General features: G+C 51.1%; 1 protein-coding gene across 3 annotated transcripts in view; it reads right to left on the bottom strand.

Annotated features, from left to right (window-relative positions):
- Position 1: 1 nt before the first annotated feature.
- The window catches only part of ZNF76 (zinc finger protein 76), a 34693-nt gene continuing 19626 nt past the window's right edge, over positions 2 to 15068 (bottom strand). For 2 of the 3 annotated variants that reach the window (XM_025990794.2, XM_025990795.2), the window contains exons 3-14: positions 10700 to 10780; positions 10507 to 10584; positions 9168 to 9367; positions 5814 to 5930; positions 5405 to 5480; positions 4729 to 4854; positions 4447 to 4626; positions 3426 to 3659; positions 3167 to 3330; positions 2213 to 2377; positions 1412 to 1525; positions 2 to 867 (exon numbers count right to left, since the gene is read on the bottom strand). In XM_025990794.2, the coding sequence (XP_025846579.1) occupies positions 763 to 867; positions 1412 to 1525; positions 2213 to 2377; positions 3167 to 3330; positions 3426 to 3659; positions 4447 to 4626; positions 4729 to 4854; positions 5405 to 5480; positions 5814 to 5930; positions 9168 to 9367; positions 10507 to 10584; positions 10700 to 10780 (1640 nt within the window). In that variant the 3' untranslated portion in view covers positions 2 to 762. Of the gene's footprint in view, positions 868 to 1411; positions 1526 to 2199; positions 2378 to 3166; positions 3331 to 3425; positions 3660 to 4446; positions 4627 to 4728; positions 4855 to 5404; positions 5481 to 5813; positions 5931 to 9167; positions 9368 to 10506; positions 10585 to 10699; positions 10781 to 15068 lie in introns of all 3 variants that reach the window. The other variant, XR_003233770.2, reaches the window with a different exon arrangement.

Genomic DNA, 15068 nt, shown 5'->3' with positions numbered 1-15068 from the left:
GGAAACTTGGAACTTTTATTAAATACTCATTCACCCATTTGCCACCACCAACCAGAGCAGGAAAAAAAATTATCAAAATGGAATAAAAAAAAAAAAACCAACAAATTAAACCCAATCCCCAGTATGTACAAGGCCATTCCCTGCCTCTCTGCCACAGAGAGGATAGGGGGCAGCTGGGGGTGGGTGGGGCTGGGCACCTTTTCTCCAGCCGCAGGCCCCTGAGTGATTCTGACTACGGTGGCAGGAAGCTCTGCTGCCAAGTGGTCAGGTATCTTGGCAGGCTTCCAGGGAGGTGGTTATTGCTGGGAGGAGCAGGGCTGGGCCTGCTTGGCTCCTACTGGGCTGAAGAGTGGTGGGCCCCTTCCCCTGGTGGGCAGGGACCAGTTAGAACAGAGGACAAGTCCCCAGAGCAATCTCCATCGCCACCTGAGAAGGGGAGTGGATTGAGAGAAGGAAGGGTGTTCTCTGGAGGGAGAAGAGTGGGCACCCCGCTGACTCTGAGGACACTCCAGTGCAGCCTGGTGATCAGCTTGTCCTCTTTTGTTCCTGAGGATGACACACTCCCCTGACTCCAGCCGTGCAGCCCTCCTCTTGAGCAGGGCCCCTGTCCCTTTCAGTTAGACTGTTTTCCTGCTGCCGTCTTGCCTGGAGACCTCTATGGCCACCTTCCAAGTGTCAGCCACAGTCCGGGCCCCTGGAGGCAGGGATGCCTTTGTGGCACGGCATCTCGTCTGAAACGGTGTGGACTCAGCCCCCTGAAACTCAGCAGCCATTCCCTGACTCTGTAGCCTCCAGGGTCACAGCCCCTTGCTGCATGGCAGCAGTGGCCACGCTGATGGCCTCCTCTAAGGTCTGCTGCTCCTCCAGCTGCAGAGAAGAGGGTGAGAAGGAAGGAGAGTGAGACACTCCCCACCAGATTTCAGTGCTAGTAAGTAAGTAGCCTACTTTTCTGAATCCTTCCATTGGCCCAGTGCCACATACTGAGCACTTAGTGCGCCCCCCTCCCCAAGTTAACAGCAAGCTTGGCGATAGAGTCCTGGTAGACAAGGTGTGCTCAGGGAGCCAAAGAATGGGCCAGGGTCAGTGAGAGGGGCTTGTTCACAGAAAGGGATGACTGGCTAGAGGGGGGGCCCACTTATTTTTCTAATGAAGAAATGGAGACACAAAGAGACAAAGGGTTTAGACCACCAGGTGTGCTGCAATCGAAATTAGTCTGAAGGCCGGAAGGGGCTTCAGCGCTCTGCTTCAGTCAAGAAAAAGCCTGAGACAACTGTGTGAATGTAGGCAGAAAGGGATTTGTCTTCTGAAATGAGCTTTTCCAAGCCAAATGCCCTTCTCTTCAAGATCTCCGTCTCATTCCTCTCCTCTGCTTATTCCTTCCTTTCTCTCAGGCTGTGGGACCTCTACCCACCTGCACCGCAATGTGCGTTCCATTGGCTGTGGCCAACAGTGCCACCTGTTGGTGATGAAGAGATGCTACACTTGAGTCGTCGGCCACCACAGCCCCAGAGGTAATGATTGTAACCTGAAATATAGAAGAAAATGAGATTTTCTGACCCACCTAGGTTACCCTCCCTACCCTCAATCCACATAAAAATCCCTTCAAAGCAGGCCGCCTGGGTGGCTCAGGGGTTGAGCGCCTGCCTTTGGCTCAGGGCGTGATCCCAGATCTGGGATCCAGTCCCACATGGGGTCCCTGCATGGAGCCTGCTTCTCTGTATCTCTCATGAATAAATGAATAAAATCTTAAAAAAAAATCCCTTCAAAGCAAGGTAGCTGGGATGAATAACACCATTATAGGTCAGATTAATTAGCATGGGGCTCAGAGCTTTGTGAGGTGGTATTTTTCTCTGAGAGCCAACTTAATTTAGGGATTTTGATTCATAGGAGGTCAAAGCTGTCAAAGGCCCAAAGATAACCTCCTTTGAAAATGGACTGAAGTCCGTGGAAAAATGACTTGCCTATGGAAGCAAAGTAAATTAGAGGTAGATCAAGATTTTAGAAACTGCCTCTTGACCCCCCCAGTGAAAAACTTTTCAAGACGAGAATTGCTGATGGCCCAGAGGAGCCGTGGGGAAGAAAGACCCTTTTTCTGTGGGGGGAATCTTGGTCCTCGTAAGGTGGCCTGACGAGGTCAGTCTGCTTTAATGCCCACCCCACAAAAAGGAAGGACGAGAGAACAAGAAACCCCAAGCAAACCGCCTGGTCATACGGGCTGCGTCTGGGTGCCATCAGCGCTGACCATGGTGACTGTATGTGTGCCAGATGTGGCAAGGTCATCGTCCTCACTGGGTATGGTGAGGGTGGTGCTGCTGTGCTGGGTCACCATGCTGATAGCACTCCCCAGGGCCTGCAGGTCTTCCGGGGACAGACTGACCTGCAAATAGGAAGGAAGATGAGCAGGGAGTATGGTTGGAAAGTTGTCTGAAAGCCCCTGGGTGGATGTATCTGGTCTTCCAGACAACGTTAGCTTCTTGATAATCTAGAAGATTAGCTTCATGTCACAGAGGTAGAGGGGGACAGGGACAAGCTAGTAAAATAAGTCCTAAATTGCCAAAAGGAGACACTAGAAGAATTCTGCTGACCGCTTCTCTTTAGCACCACTTTGCATCGGGGCTCTGTTTCACGCAGTTCAGGGTTTCAAGCCAATTTCTTCCTCATGTCAACTCCATGAGACAGAGGTGCACTTGACAGTGAGGGTGCTGACAAAGGTCCTACTATACTGCTGACTAGAAAGCCCAGGCCTCCAGAACCCACAAAATGCTCTGGGCCCCACAGCAACATGCCTCTCTTGAGAAGGACACCAAAGTGTCTCACTCAGATAACCAGGACCTGTCAGCCTCCACATAAAAAGGGAAGCTGTTAACCGTGCTCTAGAAGTTCCAGAGGCTGAGGTGGAAGCATGAGGAGGAGGGGCTGGCTTACAAGACTCGGTACCCTCAGCCTCCACTGAGGTCCACTAAAAAGGCTAAAAAGAGAACTTGAGTAGAGGCTAAAAAGAGAACTCGGGTAGAGGTGGGGCCATCAGATCTTCTGGGCTCCCCAGAGAGAGTGAGAGAAGGTCCCAGCCAGAGAGGCCCTCCCACCCCTCTCCCAGGGCCCATACCTGGTAAGAGCGAGAAGGTCCCAGCTGGAGTAGCCCCCACCCCTCCCCCAGGGCCCGTACCTGCTGGGCACCGTCCTGAGTGATCAGAGCCACCTGGGGGGCCCCATCCTCTTCTGTCACCATGGCCACTTGGGCTGGGACGTCACAGCCCTCCTCTTTCACCTCTGAGAGGTAGGTAATGCGGGGGCGTTTGGGTGGCGGGCTCTCCTCTGCGGCACAGGCAGCTGGGGGAGGAGAGCCCAAGCTGACACCCGCCACCTGCCGGGCCATGGGGAGGCCAGGCCTGCCCCCGCTCTCGCCTCCTGCCCGTAGCCCTCACCGTCTAGCTGTTGCTGCTCGTACAGGGCCTGCTCACTCTCCTCCGTGGCCTCCAGCTCGCCGTGGGCACTGCGCTTGTGCATGGCCAGGGTGGAGGTCTGCCGGTAGGTCTTGCCGCACGTACTGCAGGTGTAAGGCTTGCAGTGCGTGTGTACCACGTGGTGCTTGTATAGGCTTGAGTACTCGGTGAAGCGCTTTCCGCAGCCTGGGACCGTGCAAACGTATGGCTTCTCCCCTGGGGACACTGGGCTGTGAGGGGGGTGGGAACTGGGGCTGGCAAGGGGAAAACTAGGGGGTGGGGGTGTGGGTGTGGGAGATGGGGTTAGTTGGTGGGGACGGAGAGGGACTGGGACTCTGAATAGACACAGCTGGGGGCGATGTCCAGCGGAACACAGAGGGGACAGGTGTGTGGGACCACTGAGCCCAGAAGTAATGCTGGGGCTAGTAAAGGGACAGGTGGGGGGAGAGGGGGTGCGGGGGTAGGGGCTTGTAAAGTTGAAAGTCGTAAACAGAAGAGGCAAGAGACAGAGAGGGATGACTGATGTCGCAGGGGTGATGGGACACATATGGTCGAGAGAGGACACAGAAGGCTGGACGAGGGACAGACACCGGGGAGGGAGGACACACAGGAGTCATATGGGCAGTGGAGGAGGCGAGGAGCTAAGGGCGACATTTCACTCTTTTTCCCCCATCAGCCCTGACCCTGGCCTTTTCCGGGGAGCTCAGCTGGAAGGGGAGTATCCAGGGTGGCTGTAGGAAGGTGGCAGGGAGCTTGAGAGGGACAGCAGGACCTGTCAGACGGGACCTAACTGGGAGGGAAGGAATCGCTCACTGCAAGTGAGATGGTTCTGGAGATCTGGCCAGAAAAGCACAAAGCCTCCTCTTCCCGCCCACAGGCCAGCTTGGACTGGCTGGCAGAAGGGCTTGGGGCTCAGAGTCAAGAATGTGTCTCAGGTCAGAGGATTACAGTCGAGAGGGTTGGGGCCTCAGAAAGGGTGCTTCTCGCATGCCAGCTGGCCCACCTGTGTGGATGCGCACGTGATTCTTGTAGTTGGTGGCACTGGTGAAGCCGCGGCCGCAGTGGGGCTCAGGGCAGGTGTAGGGCCGCTCGCCTGTGTGGGTGCGCACATGTACCTTGCGGATGTTAGAGGTGGTGAAGGAGCGGCCACAGCCCTCGAAGGGGCACCGGAATGGGCGTTCACCTGTGGAGATGGAGTGTGTGGGGTGGGCTGGCTCAGGAAGTGGGGGTCATGCCAGGGTTAGGACTCCAGGTCCAAGCGTGAATAGGGCAGGGCCCAACCTACCGGTGTGGGTCCGTACGTGCTTCTGTAGGTCTCCTGAGGTCTTGAAGGCCTTGCTGCACAGTTCCTCTGGGCACTTATATGGCTTTTCACCAGTGTGGGTGCGCACATGGCTCTTCAGCCCATATCCTATCCGTGTGTGGGAGGGAGGGCTGAGAAGGGCACTCTGGAGGGCCTCACCACCACTGCTTCATCATCCTAATTCAGAGGCTCGCCATGTTCAGGTGTGCTCTGTGAGACTCCACACCTCCTCAGGCACAAGAAGCCTGTGTCTGCTTCTACCCCTCCCCAGCCTGGGCAGATAAGAGGGGCTGGAAAAGCCCATGCTGCTCCCATTCCCCCTCCAGGGGCAGCCGGTGTCCTTCCAGAGCATAAGCCTGGGAGCTGGGGCTAAATGTTTCAGAGGGGTAAGGAAGCCCAGAGAGATGCAATGGCCTAGATACCCCACAGCCGATGCAGGAGGCAGGGTCTCTCTACCAAGCCCCCGGCTCCTTTTGCTGGCCTGGATGATGCTCCCCCTCACTTCTGTAACATGGTTTCCTCCCAGAGACAGAGCCCTGCGAGTCAGAGTGCTGGGGCAGCAGTTTCTCTGGGAAGGCAGGAAATTCCCAAGTGAACCTAGAACTTTCTGCCCACAACTGGAAGCAGTCCACCTTTAGTCTTCTTCCAGGTAGATTACCTGTGGCAAAGGCCTTTCCGCAGCTGGGGAAATCACACCTGTATGGACGGTCACCTGTATGAGCTCTTTCATGCACCTGTGAGGACAAGCAACCAGGGGACTCAGGAACCAGGGTATGAAGGGGCTCTTTGGTTCTCTTGAGGGCTCAAAGTATCAGTACTGGCTACCTCCTTTATTCTTCCTCTTTAGCTGAGAGGCCACTTCTTCCAGAGGGCCCTCCCTGATTATTCTCTTCCTTCCTGTACTCTTCATGTGTGTTACAGGACCCTGGGCTGCCATTTCTGTACACTCATCTCTTCCTTTCAGTAGGCAATGAGTTCAAACTTGAGGGCAGGGACTGGTTATGGTCAAAGCAGGAAGTTTCCCCCTGGTGGGGAAGACATCTGAGAGGTGTGCGGGATGACCTTACCTTTAAGTGATGAGCAGTGGTGTAGAGACGCCCACACCCTTTGTAGCCACAGCGGAATGCTCTGTCCCCAACTTGCTGTCCTTTGCCGTTATGGGGAGCCTGGCTGTCATGCAGGACCTGAGGGAAAAAAATCTTGAGGTTCCTATCTGTATCCTCTTCAATGATGAGCGGGATGAGGTGGGATATAGGGCCCTGCTGGCAGCTTAGGACCCAATACACAGGGCTAAACCTGCTGGGAGGGCGGGGGAAGGGCAACTGGGAGTGACAGACCCATACACACAGGAAACAGGCACTGAAGCACTCTACAGAAGAAACGGGGGTGACTTGTGGTGTCTCCACCTGTCTCTCATGGACAGAGGCAGGACTCGATGTCACAGAGCCTGTGACAGTGATGGAAGAAATGGCATCTCCCAGACATCTAGGAAAAGTAGCCATTCAGGCCACCCCTGAGCTAGGTTGACAGCTAGCAACATCCACTTTTTTAAAGACTTAATTAATTAATTAATTAAATTTTTAAAATTTTAAACTTTTTTTTCTCTTTATAGGTTTTATTTATTTATTCATGAGAGACACACAGAGAGAGGCAGAGATACAGGCAGAGAGAGAAGCAGGCTTCATGCAGGGAGCCTGATGTGGGACTTGATCCTGGGACTTCAGGGTCATGTCCTGGGCCAAAGATAGATGCTCAACCGCTGAGTCACCCAGGCGTCCCTAAAAAAATTTTTTAAGGATTTATTTACTTATTCATGAGAGACACAGATAGAGAGAGGCAGAGACATAGGCAGAGGGAGAAGCAGGCTCCTTGCAGGGAGCCCAATGCGGGTCTCAATCCCGGATTCCAGGATCATGACCTGAGCCGAAGGCAGCCGCCCAACCACGGAGCCACCCAGGTGTCCCTAAGTCTTTTTTAAAAAAAGATTTATTTATTTATGAGAGACACAGAGTACATATGTGTGTATGAGCCAGTGAGTATGGGGGAGGGGAGCAGAGGGAGAAACAATCTCAAGCAGATTCTGTGCTGAGCATAGAGCCTAACGTGGGGCTTGATCCCAGGATGCTGAGATCATGACCTGAGCTGAAACCTGAGCTGAGAGTCAAACACTCAATCAACCGTGCCACCCAGGAGCCCCTTAAGATTTTATTTTTTTATTTTTATTATTTTTTTAATTTTTATTTATTTATGATAGTCAAAGACAGAGAGAGAGAGGCAGAGACACAGGCAGAGGGAGAAGCAGGCTCCATGCACCGGGAGCCCGATGTGGGACTCGATCCCGGGTCTCCAGGATCGCGCCCTGGGCCAAAGGCAGGCGCCAAACCGCTGCGCCACCCAGGGATCCCAAGATTTTATTTTTAAGTAATCTCTACACCCAATGTGGGGCTCAAACCCACAACCCCCAAGATCATCATATGCTCCACTGAGCCAGCCAGGTGCCCCAGCAACCCCCACTTTTGACCATATGTACCTAGAAGGCCACAGCTCTGGACATGTATCTTCTGATGGTAGGAGACCCCTCCCTCCCTTTAGGAAACCTGTGCTCAGAAGGGCCACTAACAATGGACATGCCATGGGGAGAAGCTCACCTGGGTTCACCGGAATGAGGTGGCCACAAGCAACGAACTGCAGAAGCACCCAGGGCAGGGGCCTACAGGTCTGCATCAGAAGTTTCAGCTCTAACCACAGCACCCAGCTGATTGACAGGCCCCCCCATCATCTCTCTTGGGGACACTGCTGGAGCCACCCGCTTCACACCTGCCGCGGGCTTCAGGGAGCCCTGCTGCTCTTCTGCTTTCCTGAGCAGGGATCTGTTGGGACTGCCCTTAGTCTTTGTTTCTGGGACACTTTGGCCTTCTCACGAGCTCCTGAAATAGAACTCTGGGAGTCCTGGGGAGTAGAAGACGAACTGGTGAGGCCAAATTCACAGCAAGGTCTGTCTCGTCAGCTCCAGGTCAGGGGCTCAAGCAGCTAACAAAATTTCACAGACACTTAAACCGCTGGTGAATGGCAGGGGAACTGTCACAGGTGGCCAGGCCTGCTTGGTGGACTAACCTACCCAGGTGTTCACATTTTATTCCCCTGCCTCACTGGCTCTTGAGGGAATCAAGGAACTTCACAGTTGAAAGTGGCCTCTAAGGTCATCTAGTCCCATTCTCATCCTTTCAGAGGAGCAAGCTAAGTCTGTGAGCAGAATGACTCACTCAACGTCAGACTAGGTAGAGGCAGAGCCAGCACAGGTCTCAGGGATCATGATTCAGAGCCCAGTTGTCATCCTAACAGCAGCAAATCTCAAATCCGGCTTCTAAAATAAACCGCAGGAAATGGCGGTGGGAGTGGGCATAGCCCCAAGTGGTCTGGTAGCAAGTTTTGGGCTTCATTTTGGAAAGACATGAGAATTTCCTCTTCTCCTCTGATATCGCCACATAGTGTAATTGATTTTTTTTTTTTAAGATAGATTTATTTATTTATTTATTCATTCATTCAGAGAGAGCGAGAGAGAGGCAGAGACACAGGCAGAGGGAGAAGCAGGCTCCATGCAGAAAGCCCGACGTGGGACTCGATCCCGGATCTCCAGGATCACACCCCGGGCTTCAGGCGGTGCTAAACCGCTGTGCCACCGGGGCTGCCCCCACATAGTCTTGTTATTAAAAAAACTTTCCCAGCCCCCAATCTTTGGGTAACATTAGTGCCCTCGGGAGCCTTGCCATGTCCACCCTGAAGGTCTGCAGTTCACCCGAGGGGGTGCACCCTGGTCTGGCACCCTCACAGATTAGTGCCCACTTCCCTGTGGGTGGGACCGCAGCTTTGCCAGAGTGACCGATGCTAGGAGAGCCAAGATCCTTCTCCCTTGCAGCTGAGCTACTGTGAAGGCCCTGTGTTCCAAGAATCTCAGCTGCTCTGCTGCATCTGCCCTCGTCACTGCTTACTGAGGTTATTTTCCCAAATGACTAAATGAGTTGCAGAGAAGAAATAAACATGAGACCATCTGACCTCAGTGGCCTGTGAAAACTAATAAAAGTCACTGGCAAGGGCTTTCTCAGACAGCACAGAGGATTATTACAACAGCAAAAGTGAAGCTGAGTCTAAATAGCCACCATACAGATGTCACCATTTCTTACAGCCGCCTTTCCTCTGCAGAGACGGCCTAAAGGAGGGAGAGTGTCAACAACTGTCAGTGGCCCCAGCCATGCTGCCACGTATGCCCTGGACAGTGACACGAGAAATGAGTTGGGGAAGCCGGGGTGGAGGGGCGAGGGGAGTAGCTCAGGCCATGCCCAAGCATGGAACTGCCCTTGTCCCCTAGTGTGGCAGTTTGGGCCAAGGGAGCTAATGGGCAGTGTCAGGCTCTGTGAGCTCACCTTGCTGGCATACTGCTCCAGAGCCACTACTGTGTCTGTGGTGAAGCCCTCATCATCCTCTGCAGCCAGGTCCTCCAAGCCCACCTCTGTCTGCACAGCCAGGATGGCGCTGTCTGACGGCACAGCTACGGGGTGGTGAATGTAGGCAGTGGAGCCATCTTCCAGCTGGACAGCTTCCAGGGCACTGGGGTCATAACCCTCTGCAGGGAACACATGTTAGCCCAGATGCCACACAAGGGAAAGAGATATAAGGTATCTTATACCTTCCTACCCTGCTTTAAGGTAAGAAGAGGTACATATACCAAGGAAGGTTTTAAGGTCTCCTGGTCCCTCGCCTTGGTGATTCACTCTGGCTGGTCCTTCTTCTGGGGCCACCTCTCCTGAGGACAAGGCCTCCTATGAAGCACTGACTGGGAAGTCACAAGGTCCATGAGGAACTGAGGGGACCCATGATGATCATGGCCTAGATGATCACAAGAACCTCTTAACTGGCCCTCTAATTCCTACCAGGCAGCACAGCATCTAGAGGGATCTTTGCAGGACACATAGGAGATCATGTTACCTGATGGTTCAACTACTTCCCACTGGTCTCAGGATAAAGACCACCAATAAAACCTTTCTCTTGACTCTCAAGCCTCAGTGCTCTGGCCTTGCCTCTCTCATCTTACCTATCCTGCCCCACTCCTTCTGGCTCCTGGCAGTTCCTTGAAACATGCCATTCTTCCTTCTACCATCTCTGAGCCATGTCATTCCCTCCTGTTGTCCCTCTTCCTCTAGCGAAGTCTACACTTTCGCTCTCAGCCCAGGAGTCACTTTATCAGGGAAGCCCTCCCTGAGCTGGAGGGCTTGTGATGATCAGTTCATCGGTTATAGTTCTTCTCACTTCTGTTTTCCCCACTGGTCTCTAGAAGGGCAGGGACTGTGTCTGCCTTTGTCATCTCTTGCACACTCCACATCTAGCACAATGCCTGGCATACAATAGTTGCTCAAGAAACTCCTTGTAAAAGGAATAAATTGTTATTCCTCACTACTTAGAGACTTCAGTCTTAAATGTTAATAAGTTTTTACTCCTGGTCTTGGATGATGTCCTCAGGTCCTATTTAAAGCCCTAAGATTTTTGCAGCTATGTTAGAAAGCCACCATTGAGGCCCATGCTACTGACTCCCACAGCTCGGTTTCCCAGAGGCAGAAATTGCCACTCCTGTGGTCGGCACCAGGGAAAGGAGGTGAGACTGCTAATCCAGCTAAACTTGGGCACTACAGCTCCCAAGGCTATGCCCCAACCTCTGCCCATTCAGCCTCCCTTCTGTCCCACCAGTTGTGATGACTATGACCCCACCTTTGGGTGTTCGGTGTATGTAGGCCATGCTGCCATCTTCCAGCTGTACAGGCTGTCCATCCTCAAAGGAGAGAGGTTCTGAAAGGAGAGCAATGCTTGTCTTCCTCTGGAGCTCGATGCCATCCCACACCTCCCTCAGTGGGGGCTGCCTGGCCTCTCTCCACGAGGTTGGGGTGTCTTGGGGTGCTCTCACCTTTCTGCACCATCACTTGGTGAATGTATGCAGTGGTCCCATCCTCAAGCTGGATCACTTGCCCTTCAAGCAACTTCTCTCCTGTAAAGGTAGAAATGGAGAAAAGTAGGTCAGGCCCTGAAGAGGGCTGAGGAACACCTGCCTACTTCCCAAAGAGGCCTGTTTGAGGCATAGTTTGCATGTCTAAGCACAGGTGACATGCCCTATGCCTCCTGCTCCTTGCCTCCCTGGGTCTGGGCCGCAGAGGTACTGGTGGGTAGAAAGACATCCCACCAGGGTGAGCCCTACAGCTCCCACCAGATTCCCTTCCTCTACTCAAGAAGTAGAAACTTCATTTATTATTCTGTCCATGCCCCATGAACTGGGGACTTCCAGCTTAATAGCAGGCTGCCAAGACTGATCTAAACAGAGAACAAAGAACGCCCTGAAACCTGGGAAGACCTCGGTGGCTCAAAATTCAGCACTCACACTAACAAATCAAAATACATTCCTTGTCTCCCACTGTGGCAGTATGCTCAGAACGAGACTTTCTAATAAGGTACTATAGCTTAATGGTTAAAAGCAAGTGGCTCTGGAGCTGTCCAGGCATCCTGGGTTTGAATTTCTGCTCTACCTCTTACGAGTTGTGTGTCCTCAGACAGTTTATTTAACCTCCCTGTACTTCAGTTTCCTCCTTTTAAAAAGAGGATTAAATACTGTGTCTTCTACTGGGTTGCTGTGAGGGTTAAATGAATTAATGAATATAAGACAAAGTCAGGAGTGTTGATGGTCAGCCTTCAATAAGCCTTAGCTGCTGCTGCTGCTTCTTTTTTTTTTTTTTTTTAATTTGAGAGTGAGAGCAGAGAGAGAGAGAAACTTTAGCAGCCTTCTAAGCTGAGGGCAGAGCCCAAAGTGAGGCTTGATCTCACATTCCTGAGATCACTACCTGATCTGAAATCAAGAGTCAGATGTGCAAACGACTGTGCCACCCAGACACCCCAAGCCTTAGCTTTTTTTTTTTTTTTAAGATTTTATTTGCCAGAGAGAACAAGTAGGGAGAGTGGCAGGCAGAGGGAGAAGCAGGCTCCCACTAAGCAGGGAGCCCTACGGAGGGCCCCATCCCAGGACCCTGGGATCATGACCTGAGCCAAAGGCAGGAGCTGCTTCACCGACTGAGCCACCCAGGGGTCCCAAGCCTTAGCTTTTATTTATTTATTATTTATTTATTTATTTTTAAAGATTTTATTTATTCATGAGAGACAGGGGGGGGAGAGAGAGAGAGAGAGAGAGAGAGAGAGAGAGAGAGAGGCAGAGACACAGGCAGAGGGAGAAGCAGGCTCCATGCAGGGAGCTGGATGTGGGACTTGATCTTCGGTCTCCAGGATCAGGCCCTGGACTGAAGGTGGCGCTAAACCGCTGAGCCACCTGGGCTGCCCCGCCTTAGCTTTTATTATCATAAACCTGATCTGCATTTTAGAATAATCAGAAAATAAAGCTACAGGGAGCAAATGTGAACACAACTGCAGGGCTACTGGGTGTCCTCTAGTTCTTGTTTCACTGCCACCGTGGGGAATATCTCCTTCATTCATCTCTGACATTTTTATTTCAATTTTCTAATTAAAAAATGACTCACCTAAGGCAATAAGCAAGCAGTATAAAACGGAACAAGACTCCAGCGTTCCTGAGATTATTAACCTTCCTTTACCTCAGATCTTTACTGGAAAGTACGTTTTTTTAAAGATTTCATTTATTTATTTATTTTTAGAGATGGTGGGGGGGGGGTGGGGAGGTTGGTTGTGGGACACCAGGAGAGAGGCTTACTGGGAGCACTTCTAACAGCAATGGGCTCTTTGGTTTAGAATTAGGATTAGACAGGCCTTGTTTCATATCCAGTGAATTTCCCAGGGGATGAGGGGAAAAGAGAGAAAGGTAAGAAGGGAGAGAGAAGCGTTCTTGACAAGTGGTTTGCTTACTCTTTTTTTTTTTTTTTTTTTAAGATTTTATTTACTTATTCATGAGAGACACACACACAGAGAGAGGCAGAGACACAGGCAGAGGGAGAAGCAGGCTCCATGAAGGGAGCCCAACGTGGGACCGGATCCCGGGATTTCAGGATCATGCCCTGGGCCAAAAGCAGGCGCCAAACCGCTGAGCCACATAGGGATCCCCTGCTTACTTGTTTCTTTACAAGTTTCAGGATTTAGGAATTTGAGTTCTTACGATGTAGGAAAAAGACCAGGCAGCTGCTTCTGGCCTAACCCTGCTATCTCCCCCTCAGAAGAATCCTCAAACTCGCTTTCACATGGAGTCTTCTTGGGTCAGTAACCCACAGTTCTACAACTCAGCTGAAGACAGGTAAGGTAGAGACAAAGGTAAGAAGTAGGAGAGAGGCATTTAGATGAGGGAGGGGGACCCCTCACCACCCTCCCATCAGCAAGCCATGGGCTTCCCTGCATTTAACCCTTTATCTGTCATGGCAAGGGCACTGCACTTGGGGTTCTAAGAGTGCTAGAAGAGCTTTTGGCAGCATTGTGGCTTTTGCTTCAAGGGATGAGACAAAAGATAGAGAAGAGTTATTTGAGAAAAGATTTCAACCTGCAATCACCCCTTACACCAGAGACAACAATGCGGAGGGCCAGGTGGGGGAGGACAACTGACGGCCGGGCCCTCATATTCCACTATGGGGAGGTGGCCAATATGTTCCTGTTTGCCCAGAACAGTCCCAGTGCATTTTTATTCATAGCACACTCTTCCACTTCCAGAAGTGTTGGGTTTGAATAACGTTTTTATGCTCACCCTAATTACAGACAAATCTCATAAAATTTTAGGACTTCCTGCTGCCTAAGCTAGACCCAGAAAGAGCTTCCTGCTGACAAGGATGACAGTGCCCTGGTCAAGAGCTTCAGAGGTGCTCACCAGTGAGAAAGATGCCTTTTAGAACAGTGTGGTCCCGCTTCCCGGAGGCCAGCTCTCCCCTCAGGAGTGTGAAATCTGTTATGTGTGAGTCTGTGCACATACACATCCAAGCACACGCTGCAGTGCTGTGGAGGAGCCAGAGAACAGGGACCAGAGAAAGATATAAATGGGGAGGTGGGGGAGGCAAAAAGACCCAGACATAAAAGGGAAAGACCTAAGAAAAAAAGAGTAGCTTTCTCAACCACCAAGTGAGGCCATTTGCTATTTTATTTTATTTTATTTTATTTATTTTGTTTTAATTTAATTTGATTTAATTTAATTTAATTTTATTCATAAGAGACACAGAGAGAGAGAGACGCAGAGACATAGGCAAAGGGAGAAGCAGGCTCCATGCAGGGAGCCTGATGTGGGACTCGACCCTGGGACTCTAGGATCACGTCCTGAGCCCAAGGCAGGCGCTAAACTGAGCCACCCAGGGATCCCACCATTTGCTTTTTATTCATTCACTTGACCACTAATTCACGGCAGAAGACTCAGGCATGGGAAGTAACTGGGTCCGTGGAGCAGACACAGTCATTTCCATACTCCCTAAATTCTTCCGTCTCATTCTGCTGAGGGGCAAGATCTGTGACGGGAAGTCTGCAAACTGAGGGTTTCAGGCTTCAAAAGTATCCCAGAAGTTCCTCACTCAAGAAAACAAAGCCAACCAGATCCACATATCATAGATAGCTCTTGACAAAAAACCTCTCCAGAAGGCAACCACCCCCTAACACTGTCATACAGAAAGAGCTTACTGATGAGATTAAGGTGGCCTCTTTGTCGTCATCAGGAAGCAGACAATTTAAAATAAAATCAACAAACAATGTATCTGTACACTTGGGAACTGAAATACACTTCCACAGTGTGTTGAAATGAAGGCGAGCAATGTTGCAATGACAGTGCATTCACGCAGATGGTGGTGCTCACAGAGTCTAGAAAAGGCAACATAAAAGAGCAGGAATGTGGCGATGTTTGCCCAGTGCTGTTCGGAGAGGGCAGGCAGGCCATCTGGCCCTCCTGAGAACGCTGGTAAGGAAAGAGGCTGTCACAACAGTGAGCGTCCCTGGCCTGAAGGCTCTGCCCCTTCAGTGACACTCCATGCTCACCCTGATTTTAAGTTTCTTTTCTCTTTTTGATTTTAAGTTTCTTGAGAAATGAATATCAGGTGAATTCAAATTTCAGATCAACAGCAAATTCTTTTTCAGTACTTAGTACTGAAGTATTATTTTACTATTTTTAGTATTTAATCCCATGTTTATACATTATCTATCCCAGGGTGTATTTGGGACATACTTGCACTACAAAATTATTCACTCTTTGTTGGCAATTCAGTGTTTATTCCTGGCAAACTTAGTGGGGCCTAGGGCATGAGACCTATGCTGGGGTGTCCCTCTCTGTATATGGCTTAACCTGTTTGAGAGTTTCTAGAAAGCAC

The sequence above is a fragment of the Vulpes vulpes genome, chromosome 1 (genome assembly GCF_048418805.1).
Source record: "Vulpes vulpes isolate BD-2025 chromosome 1, VulVul3, whole genome shotgun sequence".
Classification (NCBI taxonomy): Eukaryota; Metazoa; Chordata; class Mammalia; order Carnivora; family Canidae; genus Vulpes; species Vulpes vulpes.
The sequence above is the reverse complement of the archived record's forward strand: the minus strand, read 5'-3'. Positions and strand labels throughout refer to the sequence as shown.